General features: G+C 33.7%; 3 protein-coding genes across 5 annotated transcripts in view; 1 reads left to right on the top strand and 2 right to left on the bottom strand.

Annotated features, from left to right (window-relative positions):
* The window catches only part of LOC111047209 (protein O-mannosyl-transferase 2), a 41774-nt gene extending 38477 nt beyond the window's left edge, over nt 1-3297 (top strand). The window contains exons 17-18 of the mRNA XM_022332901.2: nt 1476-1587; nt 2606-3297. Coding sequence (XP_022188593.2) covers nt 1476-1587; nt 2606-2711 — 218 coding nt within the window. The 3' untranslated portion in view covers nt 2712-3297. The remainder of the gene's footprint in view (nt 1-1475; nt 1588-2605) is intronic.
* A 2983-nt stretch (nt 3298-6280) lies between these two features.
* LOC120351118 (spermatogenesis-associated protein 7 homolog) lies at nt 6281-8417 on the bottom strand. Its single transcript, XM_039427142.1, has 3 exons — nt 8265-8417; nt 7472-7607; nt 6281-6995 (listed from the first exon to the last, which is right to left on the bottom strand). The coding sequence occupies exons 1-3, from the start codon at nt 8396-8398 to the stop codon at nt 6603-6605; spliced, it is 663 nt and encodes a 220-aa protein (XP_039283076.1). The 5' UTR covers nt 8399-8417; the 3' UTR covers nt 6281-6602.
* An 817-nt stretch (nt 8418-9234) lies between these two features.
* Nucleotides 9235-23044, bottom strand: LOC111047210. Of its 3 annotated transcripts, XM_039427140.1 has the most exons (5): nt 22798-23009; nt 18888-19015; nt 12668-12773; nt 11256-11391; nt 9235-9382 (listed from the first exon to the last, which is right to left on the bottom strand). In XM_039427140.1, exons 3-5 carry the CDS (start codon nt 12702-12704, stop codon nt 9250-9252), a joined length of 306 nt encoding a protein of 101 aa, XP_039283074.1. In that variant the 5' UTR covers nt 12705-12773; nt 18888-19015; nt 22798-23009; the 3' UTR covers nt 9235-9249. The 3 variants fall into 3 exon arrangements, with proteins under 3 accessions (XP_039283074.1, XP_039283075.1, XP_039283073.1); XM_039427141.1 differs by lacking the exon at nt 18888-19015 and having other exon boundaries at nt 9235-9379; nt 22798-23044; XM_039427139.1 differs by lacking the exon at nt 18888-19015 and having other exon boundaries at nt 22798-22999.
* Nucleotides 23045-23068: the final 24 nt, after the last annotated feature.

The following is a 23068-nucleotide window of genomic DNA, read 5'->3' as shown; positions in this document are numbered from 1 at the left end:
ATCAAATCTAGCATTTAACTCATCAAACCTAGCATTTTGATTTTTAAACATTTGGTCTAACTTAGCATCTTGCTTATCAAACAGTTGTGTTAAGGCAGCTATTAACTCATCATCAACTTTAATATTTTTCATATTGTATGCCATTTTGCTAGTCTGCACAGATAATATTCATTGGGACTTGATTTCTCTTGAACCGATTTCCCACTCAGCAACAAACCATTCATAACCTATCAAGATATCTATCTACTAATAACTTCTATAACCAGGGATTTCATGGTGTACCATTTGGGACATATTTATTTTGTAATTCTGTCCCACCACAGGGGTAACATTTGGAACAAATGTGGTGATTCAGTCCCACCAGGGGTACCATTTGCCGTGCTACCAATTTTTCCTTAAACGGTTGGAATAGCATATAACACCTATCACACTAAGGAAAGTTGTCGGCTCCAATAAAATAGATACTTGATAAACTGTGAATGGATCTATTGCCTATAAATGAGAAATCCAGTTTTCAGAGCAAATTAACTTATAATCTTCAGATGAAAATTTTGGCAAAAACACAGAAATATAAAACGAACAATAACTTACAAGCTTAATGATTTCAGAGTTATTACGAACTAAAAAATACTTATCTAGTTTACAGTTGAAACACAGTGGCTATTGGCTTTACTACACTAATAGCGAATTTTGCACAAAAATTTATATAAACTTCAATCTAAAACATTAATAAATTCATTTAAACAGACAATAACTCAGAGCACAAAATTATACAAGCAACAGCCAGCCATGTTTTTCAGAAGAAGGTCCAACCGGCAAAAGACACAATTTGCTAGTCACGAAAGACAACGCCCTGTTCAATATCGATCTTTACAGACACGTCAACACAAAATTATAACTTATAAATTTAGAATTCACATTCTACATCTGTTCTCAATAAAACTTTAATTTGAAAATGTTATTTTAAATTTTTATACATATATTCTATTCAAATAAACGATTTATTTAATAATTTGTTAACCCTACCTCGGTGACATTATGGAACAATGCAACAAACATTTACGATAATAAATTCTCCGTCAAAAAATTTATCCGTCTATTGATAACTCTGACATTTACTATAAAGTTCCATAGATCTCGAATTGAAGATTCGATTTAAATGTGAGAAGAAAAATGTAATATTACAACACATACCCTCATACACACACACACACACACCACACACACACACACACACACACACACACACACACACACACACACACACACACACACACACACACACACACACACACAACACACACACACACACAGACCAATACCAAAAAACCATTTTTGAAACGTATAGAAATTTAGATATTGGAGTACCTTAATTTTTTTTGAAAGCAATACTTTTCTTACCTACGGTAATAGGGCAAGGAAAGTAAAAATTACATTCTTTTCAATTGAAACTTAATCTCTATTGAATTTTCCAGGTATTCTTGTGACATTCTTTCTGGAATCGATTATTCACATACTGCCTGAAAAATACGGAAATCCGTTATTTCATTCAATGAACGGCATTGTTCTATCCGCCATAGCATACAGGTAAGAATCTATGTAGTTGATTGTATGTTTTTACAACCTCGTGCTCAAACTTTTTTAGAGACAGGCAGTAAATTACTAGAACTTGATGCTTGATTGATAGGTTAAAGTTATGAACATTTTTGAAAGTAGGCCTTCTGAATTAAGTTTTTAACAGCTTACTCTGACGGCTCAACTTTTATGATGCAATCAGTAGAGTTGTAGTGCTCAAATAATTAACACTAGCGCTCATTATGTTGATTCTAGGCACGCAAACTCAAGCTAACATGTGACTAGAGAATTGTTGAGAAAAAATTGAAATATACATAACTATTTCTATTGAGCGCATGTTTTGTGTCTATTAACGTTCTAAATGATATTTTATGTCCAGTCTTCCAAAAATTATTCGTTTATTGAGTAAAAAGTTTTGTTATTAATAAATCAAAAAGTATATCGATTGCATCCCGATGATTCGTCATTACATTCGTACGATACATTTACTATAATACTTAATATTAGTTCACTGTATTTTTTGTGAAGACTTGTATTACTGAGATCTTTCCACAACTTGTCTCAAAACTACATTTTTAATAATTGTTTAGCGATTATTTCCAGCACAAAACGGAAATTCACCGCAGACTCTGTCTGCTAAGCCAACTTATGCTTCGCACAGAAGAAATCATTGACAAGCTAGTTTACAATCCGAAGAAATATTTTATTTATTGATTCAATGATAGACAATTATTCATTAAAATGATTGGGGAGGACCAACAGTCACAGCCCAAAACTGTTCCTCCCTCGAATTCTTATTCATATACTATTATTTAATTATTTTATTTCACAATCACATCAAATAATTATTTGGAGAAAATCAACAGGATAAACCCAAAAATGTTTCTCTCCTTAATTTAGAGCTCTAAATAAGCTGAAATATCGATTATACTCAAAAGTCACCCTGCATGATAATTATTTGTGTATGTTTCAAATATTTTCACCTTCTGTAAGGAAAACTAATTGTATTCACTTTGCATTTTTTCAACAGTTTCTACCTGTTTGCTCCACTTGCCTATGGAATGGAAGGCCCATCGGCGGGCGACCCACAAAGTGTCATGCATGGTCTCAAGTGGTTAGACTCTTGGGAGTTTTAATAGAGTGTGCCTGTTTGGGAGTTTTATGCCTGTTCACCTAAATTGGCATTCTAAATCTTAGAAAATTTTAATAATATTACACATTTTGACAATGACAGCCAACATTCATATTGTTTGTATATTAGTACTGTAGCATTAGGTACTTGAAGAGTAACTTATACGAGTATATGAACATCTTGACTGATAAGATATGTATTTTTCTTATTTATTTTACTTTTGTCCTTAAATTTGTTAAGTAGGCTATAAGAATAATACTTAAATTTATCAGTATTTATAGAATATGTATTTATATCGTACTGAATAAACATAGTATTTACCGAGTTTTAGAATTTTTTTGAAAATTATGTTTTGTGGATTTTGTTTAAAGTTTTTATAATGTTATTACTTCCAAGCCAAGCCAAGTAAATGTGAATTTTATTTTTTACTAACAATTATAATTATCTAGAACAGTTTTAGAACAATATTATTTATTCAACACACTTGAATTGTTATTTTTTATATAATTAGCATGTTTTCTATTGATAAGTATTTTACTATTTTTATACTTTTAAAGAAAAATATAGTGGTTGACACCTTTTTTAAATAACTGTATTTTTATTGAACCTGAAGTTCTGATTTGCAGTAAGTTATCACATTGATTTTCCATCCTGAAAAACTATTAAGTTTAGTACATATCCAGTGGTATTTTATTCCTTATTGGAATTTTAAACTTATACCAAATACTTATCTTGAGTAATGATATCATTATACATTATTACATAGAATTAAGATAGTGATTTAAATTGATAGTTGTTGCCTGCCTCCTATCTTGAAAAATGCTATCTTTACTTAGAATTGATAGATAGGCTAGATTGCAGCGAGTAAGGCCCGCCGCAAAGTAGACCCACGCTAATCCACGAAAAGCAACCCACGCCATGGGATATTTTGTGAACCATTGCTCCAGACATCTGTCTAATGATAATAATACATACCATGAATAATCCACTTGTCAGCTGATGATTATGAATAATTCCAAGGTACCTAGAACACATTCTAGGCAAAGTTAGTAGACATCTGTCTACTAACGTTGCATTCTAGGTACATTGAATAATTCTATAGCAATGGTTTACAAAACATGCCACGGCGTGGATTAGCGTGGGTCTACTTTGCGGCGTGGATTTCCACACACCAGTGATAGTGAACAGAGAAATTCTCACGAGTTCTAAAATTGGACTATGTCCATTCAGCCCGGCCAAGCGAGTGTGAATAATTCCATTAGACCTTATAGGAATTTTATTTTCACAGTTCACTATCACTGTTGTGTTGAACCCAGCTTTTGCACTACAAATATCAAAGGCTAATCTGCTAGAAACAAGGGTACAAACTAAAGCTGTGTTTGCAATCGATTGATTCTGATTCCATTTTGAACGAATTAACTTTAACTTCAAATCTAGACTATTAAGCTAAGTATAAACTAGTGCGGTCCACGTTATAATGGCAGTGGATAAAGATAGAAGAATAGCGATGCCGATTCGCTGCATTAATTATATTTCTACACTGTCAAAAACATTATTGGCATCCTTGCGGACCTAGAAAAGGATAGTAACACCAACTTTGTCGGATAATAGACAAGGATAGCGAAACCTTAGTTGATCAAATACTGTTATTATAACGTGGACCTCACTATAGTAGACAGTCTAGAGGTCTGTATAAAATAATATGAGACTTGGCCCTCCATCCGAAGAAATAACAGCATAGCCAAATTCTGTAAAATTTATTTCTCAAATTTCTAATTTAACCACAGAATTGTATGTAGAAAATCATCCCCCGATATTTCAGTAGTGCTAAAACAGTTTCAGGGTTGAAGGGTTAAGAAAAATTCATTTTCTTTTGATGAGATTAAATGTTATTTTTTTGAATATCACTTCTCCAAGAATTATGGGATGTCGTAATAAGTAACGATTTTATATAAAAATAACATGGAGAATGTCTCCTTTCAATTGGTGTCAAGATAATTTCTCATCTGACCTTTAGTTATATCTCAATTAATGATTTATGATTTTGTTCGTCAATGTCGAGATAGTTCGAGCAGAAAAAAAACGACATGCTAGAAACTTTTCGTTCGTGCGTGTCAGGTGATAGGTGATTAAATGCCTAAATTAAAATAAAAATCCACTGTTTCAACAGCTTCGTCATTAAATTCAAAGAGGTCTTGTCGAGTGCATGCTGGTGCAAGACAGCATTTCAGGAGGTGGTCATCTGACTGGATATCGCCAGAGTCGCAGTACGGGTCCTCTATCTGCCTCCAAGTTGTGCGATTTTCTTTTGTGCAGGCACACTCTGCTCTGAGGCGGTTCAGAGTTTTCCATTCGCCATTTGACAGCTCTGCTCCTGTTGGAAGTTGCTCCCTCAACACCAAGTCAGTGGCGTCTGTACTCTCATGCCATAATCTAATTCTTTCCTGTGGAGCCGAGGAGCCAAGCTCCTGTGTCTCTGTCAGAAAGCTGCGTCGGGACTTCAGCCGGTGATTTGCAGGGGTGTGGCCGAACATTGGGTGTCTGTTGTCGTTAACCTGTCGAGTACGCTCAGTCCTACCAGCTATTTCTCTTCGGATTGATGAAGGGGCTATCCCACTGAGTTGATACAGGTAGTGAGTTTTCGTTGGTTTCAGACAACCTGTCACAATTCTGCAGCTTTCATTGAGGGTTACATCTACCTTCTTAGCGTGGGCTGATCGGCTCCACACAGGACAGGCATATTCCGCAGTAGAGAAACACAGGGCTAAGGCTGTTGTACGCAGAGTATGAGCATCAGCACCCCAGGCAGAGCCAGTCAGTTTGCGTAGAAGTGCATTTCTGGAGTTGACCTTCTTTTTTGTTTTTTCACAGTGACCTTTGAATGTCAAGCTTCTGTCCAATTGCACACCAAGGTAAGTTGGGTTCGCTACATGTGTCAACTGCTGGCCAGACCAAAAGATTTTAAGCTCCCTATTGGCTTCTTTATTTTTGAGGTGGAAAGCACTGACTACAGTCTTTGTAGTGTTCACAAAGACTGTAGTCAGTGCTTTCCACCTCAAAAATAAAGAAGCCAATAGGGAGCTTAAAATCTTTTGGTCTGGCCAGCAGTTGACACATGTAGCGAACCCAACTCTTAGTGTTCACAAAGACTGTAGTCAGTGCTTTCCACCTCAAAAATAAAGAAGCCAATAGGGAGCTTAAAAAAAAGCTAGAAATACTAGAAACTGTTTTCTTTTAAAAGATGAGATGGTAATGGAAGCGAGAAAATTGTTCAAAAATTATTGAAATATGTTTCCAAATGTCAAAATTAGTTGGAAGAGCGTATTTTCCACGTACAATCCAACTTATTTAACTATAGCTAGAGGAATCTTTAATTCCTAGTGCTAGTGTAAATGGATAGGATAGAAAACTTTCTCTCCTAACATACTACCACAGACCTGCAATTCGGATACAAGACACCCTACGTCTTCAATATCAGCGGAATTGGATTCAGCAAACTCATACATGTGTATAAAAAATCCAAATATTTTCCATTCATCATTCGTACTTTTATCTATTCAAGAAAAAGTCAACTTCTCAAATGAAATATATTTTTAATCAAACATCAAAAATGATAAAATTAAAGCACATCGGATTGAACTCACACCATTCAAAATACAACATTTATGATCACAGTTTACACTTATTCTCTTAACTTTTCCATAAATAATTAATCCATCTCCAATTTCTACTCTAGTAATTGATAATTTCTCATTATTTCAACAATATGAAAGACGTTTCCCTGTTAGAACAAGGGGCGCTAATACTACAACCTTGTAATCCGTGTAATTGAACGTTTTTGTCAGCAAATTAATTTGTTGACTATGACTAGTTTGAACTTTGAATCGACTATTGACTAGCTTGATTTACCATCTCCACTGCCCGAATAGTCACTCATTATTTCACAACCTATGCTACTGTCGTTGTCATTGTCTTTGAGTGATTTCTTAGCAGACACGTTTGCACTGTGATCGCTGCTCTTCGCTCTGCTCTCCGATGACTGGTGTTTCTTTGTGCCACTCGTTTCGTCTTCTTGATCTTCGCTGGTTTCCTTCTCAGATGTGAGCACGAGTTGCTCGAGTGACTCGGTTACGGCAACATTATCCTTGCTGGATGAATTACTCTCTTTAGAAGAGTCGAACCACTCAGGATTTACACTGCCGAGACCGAAATCAGTTTCATTCATATTATCTTCTTTTGGAATGCCAAGTTCATTCTGCAGCTTTTCAACCTCGTCCTCCATTCTTTTCTGTTGAAGAAAAATTATACAATATTATATTCATTCTTTACCGAGAAGAACAATTTATTAAATTTTATTGATTTGCAGTTGACCATACCAAGGTACAAGGTGGCAGTGTCTACTTAGCACTAAACCACTCTTCATTTACAGACTAACAACAGACTAATGATTAGATTAGAATAATTCAAATTCGATACGAGCCAAATAGCAGTAAATAAAGCAATTAGTAGCAGTAATCAGGAATCATTTTCACAGTCTATTTATTTATTTTTTAATTATACAATCATACAATAATTATTAAAGACGTCGGCTGAACGAACATAATATTGGTAATCTCCGCAAGCAGTCAAATTATCGAACATTTCTAAAATCCACTAAATATTGTCCCATGAAAAACAAAGAAACGTTATTTAAATGTGTAACAAAAATAGGAATGTTAAATTTTATTTGAAAAACAGAACTTGATAAAATGTCATTACACTCACCAAATCGAGTCTATGGATATTTTTCTCTATGTGCTCTCGGAAAAGCTTTTTCAAGGCCTTGTTGGTAAATATTCCTTTCCGAAGAACTTCATCTGTAATAGCCCTCAAAAAACTTATGTAGGGACCGTCAGCAGATCTGGAAAATTCAAAATCCTATAAGTGATCATTTACTTTTTTTATTTTGTGAAACAAGAAGACAATACTTTCAATGTTTGGAATTTTGAACGATAATGACAAAAAACAAGACACATGTTCAAATGTTTTTCCAGGATTCATGCTTCAGTTCTCTTTCATTCTTTTCAATAATAACAATTCCTTATTATAATTTTCTCGGTGATTTGAAATATGTAGGCCTAATCGAATTCATCCATTATTACTCCAAACAATTTAATGAAGTTACTGTAATTCAAATTTCAAAGCTGTGTCGGATCCTAATTATTTTCCAAAATAATAAAACAACTTAATGTTAAAACAACAGTGAGCCGTTTGCACAGTGCCAGTTTAAATGGAATCTCAGCTTAAACTAGATTAAATCCAAAGTTAGTAGACAGAATTTTTCTGTCTACTAACGTTGGATTAAATCAACAATTGCTGTAATATAAGATTTATTTTAAGAGTAAATAACCACTAGCTGATTCAATTCAGTTTAAGTTCTCATTGTGTAAACGGTACTTGGTGTACAATACTCATTCAGTATCTAGTTTTCCCACGCTGAGAAAATTCAAAAAATGGAGTAGAATTATTATTATCAACGTTACAATAATATTTTCAAGTTGATATGATTGGTACTCACCGAACATCCATAGACCAGCAGCTGGTGGGGCTCTGAGGGGAGCCACCACGACTGTCCCCCCTCGACCACATGCCATCTCCTTCTTCCGTATAAGCTGAATCCTGAAACAAATCAATCAAAATACAGAGTTGCATTAAACTTACAGTTAATAATGGTAATCCACCTAGGTATAACAAATATATCTGTAAGTCGAAAATAAATGTAATATGAAACTTTATTCACCACATTTTCTTCATTTCAACTGCTACTAACTTTTTCTAGAAACGAACTAGGAAGAATTCTTTGCATCACAACAGCATTCATTTGTTTCAACGTATTCATTGTACCAGAAAGTTTGACATATGAAACAATTTCAAAGTTATCTTCTGAGAAAATTCAATATTATGGTAATTCTACTAATAAAATTTTCATCCAAATTTCATTTTTCATTCTCAAAATCAAATCTGTTACAGTATTCCATTAGCATTTCAATACTGTATTCTTTTTTGTGTAGTTGAGAAGTTGATATTGTGGTAATTATTCATATTGAATGAAAAAGACTAAGAAATTGTCAAAAAAACCACTGATTTATTGATAATTAGAAAGACCGGTTTCGGTTATTACACCATTGTCAATCTCTGATAAACTCTATTGTCTTTATCAGAGATTGACAATGGTGTAATAACCGAAACCGGTCTTTCTAATTATCAATAAATCAGTGTTTTTTTTGACAATTTCTTAGTCTTTTTCATTCAATACTGTATTCCTTATTAAATCCTAGCGTCACTAGCTGATAAACGCTAGAGTCTTTACACAATAGAACATGTACAAACTTTGATGTTTGGAAAATTCAACAAAGAAAACTCAACTTATAGTTTACTCGGATGAGTTTCATCACATTCATCAGCGAAAGGCTTACATAATAAATAATTATAATTAATTTTATTATTAAACGAAAATCCTAATTTACGTAATAAAAATAACGTTGAATGATTTCACACGTCTATTATAATGAGCAAAATTTATGACTTACTCTTGTGTAATTGTATTTTGTCGAATCTTTCTGGTTTGGACAGCACTTCAATTTCGTTTGACTTGAATTGCTGTTTCTATTTCTGCAACTATTCCAATCAAGGCTGCTGAAAAAATAAATTAGAATATAAGATATGATTTTCTAGAATATTTTATTACATGAAGAGAGAACATTTTACCCTATTTGATAGAAAATACCATTAAAATATATTACTTCTGAAAACCAGGGGCAGCTCAAGGACGGTTTATGGAGGAGGGCCATGTCAGGGAAAAATGTTGATAGCAACATTACTTGACTTCCTTTAACCCCCTCCTACTTGGAGTATGCCCTGTTTGGTTGAGCTTTATAGTTGCATAAACCTTGAATCACAAATGGATTTAATTTGTTTTGATTATTGAATTAGAATTAATTGTTTAATAACAATGAAAAAAGGCTTTATATTTTCACCAAAATGACATTAACTAAGACCATCCTCAGTAAATTCAGAATCTTTAGGTAAAATTGCAAGTTAATCAGTTCAGTAGTTCAAAAGCGATGATGCGTCATTCGAATTTCCTATCCCGTACCACATGTGTAGAAATTTTAAGGTAGAAATTCCTCCATTTTGAACACTAATTTACGACTCTATGAATGAGCTCATCATTAAAGAGTGAATCATAATTGGAAAATTGAGATTATTATTTTGCGTAATTTTACCATTAATAAAAAAATAGTTGTTTAATTTTAGACAAATCATTCTACTACAAGCTTAGTTGTCTTCAATTGATAAATTATATTAACCCTGAAATGGCAGAGAATTCCATTAATCCGTTGAATTTTGAAAAACGTACGTATCGAGCTTTGAAAGAATACGAATGCGTTGTTAGTCATAAAACATAATTATAGTTGATTAGAAACATAATTATTATGGTTGACATATATAGTTAGATTAGGTTAGGCAAAGGTAGGGATTAGACATTCTCTCTAAAATTTACTGAAAAAGAGCAGGCATAATTTTCTCAGTCCGTCGGTTGGATTTGACAAAAACTGTAATTAAACTTCAACAGAAAGTTTGGTTCTATAGAGTTGAAACGAATCCATTTACTTCGCGTATTTATTGATTTGAAGTTTACTGAAAAAGGGAATTTTCGGTTTGAAAAGGCATTTGGATTTTTGAATTTGACTGAAATAGTTCAAAGAATCTCGAGGTTTCAGATGTACTTTGTATGAAGTACAAGACTCGATTGTCAAATGTTTTGAAGTCGTTCGTTACCTTTGAATTATTGACCAAAAATACACTCGCGATATTTTCCCGGACTGAAATACTTATAGGAACGATTGGCCTACTTGAGCCACCATTGCTTCAAACAAAGCAATACTTAATGAAGATTAAAATACAACTTAAACGTAGATTAAGTTGTGTGTTAATTATGCAAAATTGAAAAACTTCTAATCAAAAGCATCCTATAAGCCAGGATGCAAGATAAGGAAGTTTTCTTTATGGCTCAATTATCTAATAGTTAGGCACTTAATACTGTAATCAGGTACCTAGAATACATACTGTACATTGACTGTAATAAGGAGTTACCAAGTTACGACTCAACCCAAAGCGCAAAGCATTGCATTTTTTGTTCAATTTTATTTAGTATTAGCATAATGCTATCTTTCCTCTATGGTACTACCTTATATTTTCACGTATAAATCGAGTTCCTTCAGTTCTGCAAGGATGCCAAGATATGGCGTCATAATAATGTTTTCTTATTATCATTTTTTGATACAATTAATCTGTTAATGTCATTCATTCGAAAAACGAAAATGAGAGCTGCACATATAGGATAGGATAGGATGCACTAACATTTGCTTGGTACAAACCGTATGTATTTTTGATTCAGTAAAACGGTTCATGTGATTATTGTTATTGAAATTTCTATTATATTATTCAACATTATTATCTAATGAAAATCAATTTATTAAAAATAAACACTAGTAATAGTACTTACAGTTTCCTATCTTTGGAAGAGTTCCTCTGTTTTTTCAGGCCTGTGTCAATACATGGTTTGGCACTGTAAAGCCTCCGGTAATGGTGCGACATCTTATTGTAAACATCGTTTTGAGCTATGATTGTTTTTGGATAAGCTGAAAAACAAATTTAATTTAAACATCATCAAATACGAGGAATAATGTTCAGTGAAAAGGAAAGCTTGCAGTAGTAAAACTGAACTATTTACTTTCCTTGTCCTATTACCATAGGTAAGGAAAGTATTGCTTTCCGAAAAAAATTAAGGTACCCCAATTTCTAAATTTCTATACGTAATAATAATATAAATTTCTGTGTGTGTGTGTGTGTGTGTGTGTGTGTGTGTGTGTGTGTGTGTGTGTGTGCGTCTGTATACACGATATATCATCTCCCAATTAACAGAATGACTTGAAATTTGGAACTTAAGGTCCTTACAATATAAGGATCCGACACGAACAATTTCAATCAAATACAATTCAAGATGACGGCTAAAATGGCGAAAATGTTGTCAAAAACAGGGTTTTTCGCGATTTTCTCGAAAATGGCTCCAACGATTTTGATCAAATTCATACCTAAAATAGTCATTGATAAGCTATATCAACTGCCATAAGTCCCATATCTGTAAAAATTCCAGGAGCTCCGCCTCATCTATACGAAGTTCGACTTTAGATTCCCAATTATCAGGCTTCAGATACAATTTGAACAAAATATTTCAAGTGGAAAAGATTTAGCAAGAAAATCTCTACAATTAATGTCTGGTAACATTTTCACCTAAAATTGGAAATAAGCTCGAAATTCGAGGAAATGTGTTCATTCAATTGCAAACTGTTGATTCTATTAAATCATTCACTATGAAGAGATAGCAGACCTCGTGTGTCTCCAGCGTTATTGTCCTGTCACCAGCTGGCTCAGATCTTTGAATAGTAGACTTTAGATGCGCGGGAACACTAGTCTCAGGTGATCAATTTTCATAACGGCAAGGAAAGTTGTGTGAGTGCGCCACACCAGATTTTTTATCTAGTCATGGATTCCATCGCATGGGAAACATAGTCCCTAGATGGTTTAGCGTGTAAAAAGTTACAATTGAAACGAATGTTTAAATGTGTAATTTACTAATAATCCAAATACTTTCAGTTATGAAAAAGGCAAAATCTAAAAACATGAATGGGACTGCTGGTTAAATTTACTGAAAATAATGTAACATGATACTTTACAATATTGGCAGTGCAATAAATTATTCTGCAAGACATTTTGTTAACGTGAGAGAAATCGTACTTGCAGAAGTAGGTTCTTCAAATTTGATTCAGCTTTTAGAGCATTGATATGAATGAGAGAAAAAACTCAAAATATTTTATTTTTGATTATAACTAGTTTTGGAAAGATTTTCAAACTCACCATCGTAGCTTCCAAAACCAATCGATCTTTTCATCATGATGAGTGGAATATAAACTCACTGTCAAAGAGGACAACTTCTAACACACTTCAGTCCCTGGTGCATTTTCTAAAAAAGAATATATTGATTTATTTCAAATTCAATAATTAGAGGAGCAATACATTTTTATAACGAAAACTATTTGTGTTGATACTGAACTATTCTTAGTGTCCGGTTTCCCATTAGGGAACTTTGCACTATATACGGCCAGGTGGAACTATCCTTGGGTCTCCCCACCATTCAAAGCCATACGTTAATAATAATATTATCAAGAGCTACTCATACTAAAATAATATTATAAATGAAACTAAAATAATAATCAATATTGAAATAAAATATTATTAGAGAAGACTGATCAAAATTAATACACAAAAACTCCTACAAAGCAGCATTTATAAGGTGAAAATTTTTCATCAAAAAAACAAATCAAACAAATATCGTGAGAATGAATTAGCCGTGAAAACTATTAATACTCATTATTAAAAAGAAGGCCCTATATAGCACTCAACAAGACTAAATAGCACTCAACCCAGTCTTTTTAACAAATTCCAGAAACATAAAATATCGGTTCACACGACAATGTCCATCTTTTGCACGTCAACAGTTCAATAAAACAGGATAGTTTAAGAAATACTGAGACCACAAAATAGAAAAATACAACATTTAACTTTGGATTTCCGTTTCATAAAAAAATACAATGCGCTTATCAACTCATTTGGAATTTCAACTGAATAAGATACCAGAAAACGTAAAAATAGCTCAATGCTTGATTATTTAATGAGAGATTCATTGTAAGATTTAGTGGGATCACCTTACTTGTTTAAACTGATTACGCTTTAATAGAGCTTCAGTCAAATATTTCTATTAATAATGTTATTAATAAGTACCTGTAATAATATAACAATGAGATTATTTTAAATCTAGTTAAGTTGTTCGCTAAATATAATACGGAGTAGTTGAAGTGAATCACCAATGAACAACACTATCGGTGAGAAAAGTTGAGAAACGACCCGTCTAAAATGAGCTCGCCTGAAAAGGAAAGATCGACTAGTTTCCTAGCTGGAAAACCGTACCGTGGTTCCCCGATCCGCCTCCCCCTCCCACGACCTAGGCTTCAGCTGCAGAAAAAATGGAATGAAAAGGCGGCTATTTTGGTCGGCATCCATGACAAATGATAGACACAACATGAGGGTGTGAACACAATACAACAGGTTTAGCTGCAGGCCGGGCTTAAATCAATATATGACAGAACCAATCCCCACAAAAGCCAAAGGCCTTAGCGTTGAATAATTCTGTCGGAAATCTCATTTATAATTCACAACCACCTAACAATCAATCAACTCCTGACTCCTGTCCTGGAAAAGTCCTTTTCCGCTTACCTCATTCTCATTTCCCACTCCTCCTCCTCCTCCACCCCCAAGCACTCCCCTCAGTCGGAAGTTAATCCGCTTCAGGCAATTCCAGAAACAATATTACTAATTTAACGCTGATGTATCAGGCAGCAGTTAATCATAAAAATATATTAGTAGAAAGCGAGTAGGAGTGAAATACATTGGATAAATTTAATGTTACTCTTGATTTTTTTATTCCCAGTCAATGCTCTGATGATGTTAATGCTCTGAGGGCAGATAGAAAAATGATAATCACACTCATTTAGAATATTATTGTTTTTCTTTGCGATTAGTTTCTTATTTTTAATAAACAACAAGATTATCTAAAATATGAAGAATCACGAAAAGTATTCAATATAAACTATTAAATCATGTACAGAGCAACTGGAAACAATTTGAAGAATAATAAGGATATGCAAAATGAAAACTTCAAAAGGATTTTTTGAAAGATGCACTTTCTATGGAAACAAACTTAAAGTCACATATTGGTAAGAAGCAGTGATTTATTATGAATGTCTACTGACAAAATACAAGCTAATTTTACAAAGTTATATCAAATCGACTAGTAAGATGATTGATAAAAAGTTACACATATTATTATGCCTCTGAATGTTAATAAAATAGCATTGTTGAAAATATATTTTTGATTCAATGGAAAAAGTGACGGTATCTGAATTACTTTTTTTGATAGATGAGGAGAAATGTCATAATGCCATCACATGAAGATACACTGTACTCTTAATCTAATAAATTATATTTGATTCTTATTGTTACTGGTATCCTTTTTTCCAAAGCTAAAAATTCAATTGACAGCATAAATATTTTCATTTCAACTGCCAAACCAGTGTGCATGAGTATACATCACACATAATAATATGTTTGCTGGTTTATTAATATTTATTTTCTAGTGAGAAGTATAAGTCGCGGTAAAAACTACCAACCTTTTCATTTGTACTGTGATATTAGAGAAAAGTGACACGTTTTTAGACAAAACTGCAATAGGGATGAAACGAACATGATCTATGAAAGAAACTGTTAAATAATAATTTTGTACAAATCCTCCAATGAAATTCCTATGAGAAGTGTATAGAAAAATTAAAAATAACTTCATTGTTTGGTATATTCTAAGTGATACTATGTGAAAGTTTTTGGGGAAATAAGGCTTGCATTGCAAGGAACTGGTAGCAAACGAATAAATAATCTTATTCAATGACATTGGCATGCAATAACGCTATATTATTGGAATCGTTGGACAATGAATATAAAATGACCACCTTGAATTACTTGTGGGGTGTGAACGGAAGCAAAACCAAGCACTTATACTTGGTATTGGAATTAAATAAAGTGAATTTTACATAAACCTGACTTTGCTGTACTCCAGCAGCATATCGAGAGAGAAACAAATTCTAGTTATCAAGACCTTCTCAACAGGTTCATGACTAGCTTTTTCCGATAAAGAAAGTTATGAATAAGCTTACAGTTTTAGCAAGTAATTAATGCTAGAAGAGTAAACAGGTACAATGAAATTATCAAGGATTTCTAGTCAGAGAATTAAAGCCTAATTTGTTAATATGAGAGAAAATCTTAATTTTTTATTCACAAATTTACAGAGTTTTTTATTTTATATTCTCTAGCTTATGATCCATTGATGCCCAAAACTCATGAATAATTTTGAGATAGTGTTTCCACTTGAAGTATAAAAAAATAATAATATCGAGGGACCTGGCTAGCTCAGGTCTGGTGTCAGAGTTTTCAGGTTGCAACTGATCAATTTCAGGGCCTCTGACATAACCTAACGACTGCTTTTTAGGCAGCTGGGACCGACGAATTAACGTGTCCATCCGAAACACGGGTATAAAACGATACACGTGGCTTGAAGTGAAGCTATTCAAATGCTTAACAATACAGTATTAAAATTATTGTTATCCTATACTATTAAACGAGCAATTTCTGTTTAGATGTTTTTATGCTTATTTAAACATCTGTATGTGACCGGATCTCGAAAACGGCTTTAACGATTCTCACGAAATTTGGAACAAAGTAGGTTTATGATATGAAAATTCGATTGCACTAGGTCTCAACCCTGGAATAACTCGCTGAAAAACATTAAAAAGGTAAATACGTCCTAGGAAAAACAGCTGGAAATTTTATCGTCTGTCGATACGGTAATGGAAATGAGTGAAAGAGTGCATGTGTGGGATCATTCAGCTGATCTCACGAGAAGAAAAATAAGCAAGAAAAACGTATTTTCGTTAATTTCTCTTTTTACTTTCCTTGCCATAATACCATAGGTAAGGAAAGTATTACTTTCCGAAAAAAATAAGGTACCCCAATTTCTATATGTTTCAAGGTCTCCTGAGTCCAAAAAAGTGGTTTTTGGGTATTGTGTGTGTGTGTGTGTTTTTATCAAATTTATACCTAAGATAGTCATTGATAGATAAGCTATATCAACTGTATAAATTTGAAAAGGGACAGTTTTGATCATAAGCCTGTTGTGCCTCCTCATATAACTGTAAAAATAATTGAACGACTGAGAAAATGAAAAAATAAATATAAACTATACAAATTTTCTATGCTTTTACACTACAGAGCAAAGCTCATTCCCCGATATTAATTATTATAAAAACTGAAAGTATAAAAACATCGAACAGCCACGATATGTTTGTTAACTTTCGTTTGTTTGGAAAAATAAAACTAATTAGAATTTAATATCATAAGTTACATGATATAATAAAGCTTGAGAATTCATAAATGTTTTGTAAGAAAATGTAATGTTTTATAAAATTCATAAAACTTTTGAAGGAGTCCCCATTGAATAATCGATTTTATAATTTCTATAGTGTTAATCTAATGTCACATTCAGTAAACTCTAATGCCATTTATGATCATTTTATTTATGTTGTAACAAAACTGGAATGTTCAGAGATTTACTTGAAGACAATTTTAACCAATTTTCCAAAAATATTGCACAATTTCAACCTTGTAAACCTTACACAGTTTTGCTAATGATAACGAATTGTCATGACAGAAACCTATTGCTGAAGTTAGAAACAAACTGTCAACGATTTTTCATCTGCTTCGGTGAAAAAGGGATTCTTCAGTATGATTGTATGAAACGCCTGCTAGTGTTTTATTTTGATGTCAGTACTCAGCACTTGTCAAAGACATACTTCTACTCCAACAGAAAGCCCTTCATATAATCACCTTTTCAGCTTTAAAGTTCAATAAATTTTTTGCCCAATACAGTGCCAGGACAAACATATCTGAATTCACAAAAAGAGAAAGTGCACTTATGCCAAACACGGAAGAATTTAAACTTAGATATGAGGTAAGGTATAAGATGTATCTCGTTCTCGTCTGACAAGAGTACATGACTGTTCATCAGATATAAAATTCAAAATACGATCAGTGAATGTGTTCAAGAATTCCATGGGGAAAAGCTTCTAAAGGTTATAGAGGTTTCTATTATAACGTAGGTGGCCTGTGAATCAATGACACTGCCAAACGTTTTTGTCAAAACAGTCCATTCAACATAATTTATCTTGTACATAATTCACGATAATCTTGGGAATTTTTTCTGTAATAAGATGAAAACATTATACAACCTTAATCATCACTTTTTGTTCATAACATGTGCCCTGACATACTGTGCATAAGTTAACATCATCTGAAAATCAAAGAATAAGAATGCTTCAATGTAATATAAAATATATAAATTTTGGTACTGGTTTTTTCGCACAACTCAGGAATGGAGGAACTGTAATATACCTGAGAGAGGATGTCAATTTTTAGTATCTGAGTTTATTCAGAGCTGAGCTTGATATTGAATTGATATTGATTGAGGAGTATTCTGCTATTATTATCATTTCAGTTTATCACTCTCTCCCAATTGTTATTGAAAATTTGTCCATAATCTGTATTAATCACACATTTAGGTGCCTTCTCCATAGTCATGGAATTTACGCGTGTATCAAAAATCATGCACCCATTCAAGGAAACAATTGCTTGGTTACTACTGCAACTTCTTTTGATTCTTGGAGTTATAATGCAGCTGAAGACTAACAAAGACATTTTGGTTGACGATCACGAGGCAGTGGTGATAGTTCTAAGGCGGAGTTTGATGAGTAAAACTCCTGGTTCCATGCCCTGCCACGATAATAATAAAAATATCAGTGAGAAAAATAGAACTTGAGAAGTTACCGCTATTAAGGATGGCTTTTCCTCATGTGGACTGGACTATGATACTTTCTACCCTAGAACTAATAACCCTAGAACTAATTCAAAAACTATTTAAATTTTTTTCTTTAAAGGAGTCTTAGAAGTATTGAAGTATTTTTTTTTATCAAAAGCTTTAAAGCTACAAAGTTATCAGTCTCACAATCCAAGAAAAAATTGAGTCTTGGTACACACCCACACTTCATCTATTCAAAAATATAGTCTTGTGACTCAATTATTAAAGCAAGCCTTTTTTAAAAAGGCTAGCCTCACTTATGAGAAAAAAGAAATATGAGAAATATCTCAGGACAAAACAAATTTTAGACAGGAAGTAGATCTAGCTGAACGGGAAATTGAAGAGTTAGTTTCGTTCTTTATACTCTATATTCTTTCTTTCTAAACGTTCTATTCTTCAAATTTTTATATTTCCAAAGCATTGATTGATGGAACGTATTTGGTCTCACAAGGCAGGAGTACATGTTGGACATGCTTTTGGCAGGTTATGTTCATGTCTTCGTCTCTACATTCCCACGGACAATGAGGGAAGTTTCAAGGAACTTTGAAAGGAAAACTCAACCTGTCACTGGAATTGGGCCTTGCTTTGATGGAAATCTAGCCACAGGGAAGAGCCTGGTTGAACTGCTTCACCATAAGCACAAAACAGCAGCTACACATGAAGAAAAAACTTACTGGTTCAACCAATATCTGAAACAAATGAAAAACTACAGGACTCATGTCATACTGGCTAAGAAGAAACACGCATTAAAGATAATCAAGTCAGCTGATAACAACTGTAAGGCGGACTGGGACATCATCAGCAGTCATCATCCCAAGTTACAACAAATGGGATCACCACTCAGCCCTGATGACTTCAACAACTATTTCGTCAGTGCAGTTGATGACATACTCGAAGAGCTGCTGCAAGACTGAGGCTCCGATCCAGAGAGCAATTGTGGCCAGATGCAGCAGCAGATGGAGGCTTGGAAACCAGTGAATGCGCAACGGGTTACCATCAATATTTCAAACTTGAAAAATTCCAGGTTAAACACATTTATGGACTTTTCACATTTGTGCTCAAGGCAACAGCAGAACAAATAGATGAATCAATAGCTGAATCCATTAATAACAGTTTCGTGGCTGGGACGTTTCCAGACATTCTAAAGACAGCTAGGACATTGCCAAAACTCAAGAAGTGAGAGACTGATAATCTTGCTAACTTCAGGAAGATTTCTATTGCTCCCATCTTCTCAAAGGTGATTAAAACAGGGATGAAGACAAAGATGGCTGAATTTTACGAGGGGAAAAGGCTGCTATCACCATCGCAGCATGGTTTCAGAAATAGCCGATCCACAAGTGCTCTACTGGCATTGACGGACAACATCCATAGTGCTTTTGAGGATGGCAAATCGCTTGCCCTCATATAATGCGACCTTCAACTATGTCCCTCATGAAATATTTATTGATAAACTCAAGACATATGACCTGGGTGGCACGATTCTCAGGACGGCAGCATCATACTTGGAGGATTGGAGGCAAGTGGTCCAACTTAGATATGCATGAAGTGCGGCAAGGATCAGTGCTTGGCACCCTTTTGTTCATATGGTTTGTACAACTTCATAAGCAGTCAGGGTGTGTTACTCCTCGCAGATGACACCACCTTGATTTCTAGAGGATACATCAGGAAACAAGCAAGGAAGTAGTCTGTCAGGCTCATTGGGTCATATGAATAAAGTTGAGCATTTGCTTATACTTCTAAAATATGGAGCATTTGCTTCATTTTCTATGAATAAAAGTGAGCAAAATCTTTTACTCATGCTCATCAAAAAAATAGTTTGAGCATTTGCTGGAAAGTAAAAGCTTATACTTAAAATTGTATAAATAAACTAGAGCATTTGCTCAACTTTTGAAGCAAATGCTTCAAAAAAGGAGAGTTTAGTCTAGAGCAGCTTTTCACCTTTTGCTCGTAGTAAAATGGCTCAACTAATTCGTATGAGGAAGAGGAAACTTATACCAGATACAATCACAACCAATAGTTGAGAACTATAAAACTCTTTTTAGATTCAACCATGATATATCACCATTATTCCTACAAAAGAATAAATTAATACGAAAGATAGCTATCTGATATACAGATAGCCATCACAAAATAGGAAATAGTCATTCCTATATGAGAGTGTAGACGATTATAAGAAGGCTATTGGTATTATAAGACTATGCTGAAGATTATTATAGAGATGACATTTTTCACGCTATTATTTCAAAATTTTAAACTCAATTAACCTAAAACTTAATTCATAAATAGAAAACAGAGCAGACGACGCAAACACAAGCGGTGTCTCTTACTTGCATATTTAGCGCTTACGTGAACTATAAAAACAAAGTAAGGCCACAAAGGCGAAACAGCTAATGAAAAATCTTTGAAATACATGAGCATTTGCTCCAGAGTTCAGGAGCATAAGGTAAAGCTTATTCATATAAAAATGAGCAAATGCTTATGCTTCTACCTAATGCTCATGAGCAAAACCTTATGCTTCATGCTATACATGAAGAAAAACCTGGAGCAGCTGAAAAGAGGGTGAGATATGCATGGATACAATACTAGGCATGCCAACGAGCTGGAGATAGATAACACGAAGCAGATTAGCAGAGACCTACAGCAATAGCACCCAGCGCCGACCATTCAATTCTTCAATAGCTTTCCTAAGGATTTTCAGGACGTACAGTACTCAAGGTTCTACGCAATTGTGAAGAAAAAACTCAAAGAAAGACTCTTTTACTTTGGACGTTGAGTGAGGAGCCTCTATTTTGGGGATCTAGATCTAGCACCTTACAGCATCAACAAGAATTCAGATTACGTTTATTGTAATTGACTGAAAAATGAATTTGGAAACCCCAGTCCTTAGCAACGACTTCAAGTATTCAAATAAGTAAGTATACGTCTTGACTAAATTAACAGACGTGATTAAGTGTTTACTTAGACATATCTCATATTTAGGTCAACCCCTATAACAAGTACCAAGTTAGGTTTACTTACAGAAACGGTCTATCAATATCTCTGGTCATGACTGAGAAAAGAAGTAAGAAGTTTGTAAGCATGTGATTCGCTACCAACATAATGTGATGAATCATATTATAGCGTAAATGAATTAATGAGTGACTAGCCGTCAGGCTCGCTTCGCTCGCCATATCCGTCTAGCCAGGGGGCTCCGCCCCCTGGACCCCCGTAAAAAATGAGGTCAGCGGGCTCGCTTCGCTCGACATAATATTCCCAGGAATAGCTCTGATTGAAGTAGCAGTGCACATTTCAATCTTCAACTTGGTGCCAACCTAACAAAGTCAACTCAACTTAATGCCAACCTGACAAAATTATTAATTTAGTTACCAGTTAACTGTTTTGAAGCGGTACTCTCTCTAGATTATAGTTCTATATTAACATATGGTATGGACATTTCTATTATAATTAAGAGATTGGGAGAAGAAGAATATACATGCTAAAAGTCGAACTTTAAACCCTTGAAAACCACCCTTAGAGTTAAAATATCGCCAAAAGATTTCTTAGTGCGCCTCTAAAGGGCCAACTGAACATACCTACCAAATTTGAACGTTTTTAATTCAACGTTTATTTTTATTCAAAATAGATGACTATCATAATAGGTCTATTTCAATAACCGCTTATTTCATTCACTACTAGAAGCTAAAACATTTTCAAGTATCTAACCTGCTCAGGTAGATCAGGTTGCTCAGATAGTACGTTACTATATGATATAGAAATAAAGAATACCTATTTGTAAAAATTATGATTTAAAACATTTTTATTTTAAACTTACATAGCGCCTACTAAACTATGTCAAAACATATTGCAGCTTGAGAGTGTTGAAAATAATGCATGCATTAAAGTAAATCAAAACAGTGGTGCGGTATGTTTTGACTCATCTAAATTCATTATTTTTGACATTCTCAAGCTATCTTTGCTACTCTGCCATGTTTTGACTGCAGTTTATTATAAAAGAGAAGCGTCAAACTAAAGTAAAATAGGTTAAAACTGCAATAAACGTTAAGCTTTTCATTTCATCTATGTAAGTTCAATAGGCTACATTATTTCATACCTATTTATTTATAATTGATTAGATTGATAGAAACAAAGAAAAATATATATTGACTGATTAAAACATTAATTATTAAACTTTTTATATTATTTTATACAACAAAATTAAACTTGCTTTATGCAAAGCTATGTTCAGACTACGAACGGCTAGTGAATTCTTGTATACCTGCCATCTACCTGGAGACAAATATTTATTATTATTTTTGCAATTGATTCAGGATGTTATTTTGCAAATATTACTCTCCAGCACAGTTTCCTATTGAATAGGATAAAAATAGTACATTGAAAGTAGAGTTATAAATAATGAATTATATACTTTAGTTAGGCTACTTGCTGAGAAATAATAAAAAATATGTGATTGATTTAAAATATCCTCACTTACCTCTTTTAACTTTAAAGTGGTCTTTCAAAATTGATAAATTGATTTAAATCAGGTTTAATATAATTAATAATCATGTTTAAATAAATGTGTAAATAGAATCTGAATTCTGAATTCACAAAGCAGACAGAACAGAAACAAACAGAAAATTCTGTAATGAACGTCAAACGTAAAAAACGTCAACGTAAAATGGCTCTTTGATTTCGTTATCCTAAAGTGTAACAGAATTTCAATCGTAAAGAGCTAGATGAGAAATGCACTTTAAGATGCTGGA

Source organism: Nilaparvata lugens, chromosome 4, assembly GCF_014356525.2.
Source record: "Nilaparvata lugens isolate BPH chromosome 4, ASM1435652v1, whole genome shotgun sequence".
Classification (NCBI taxonomy): Eukaryota; Metazoa; Arthropoda; class Insecta; order Hemiptera; family Delphacidae; genus Nilaparvata; species Nilaparvata lugens.
The sequence above is the reverse complement of the archived record's forward strand: the minus strand, read 5'-3'. Positions and strand labels throughout refer to the sequence as shown.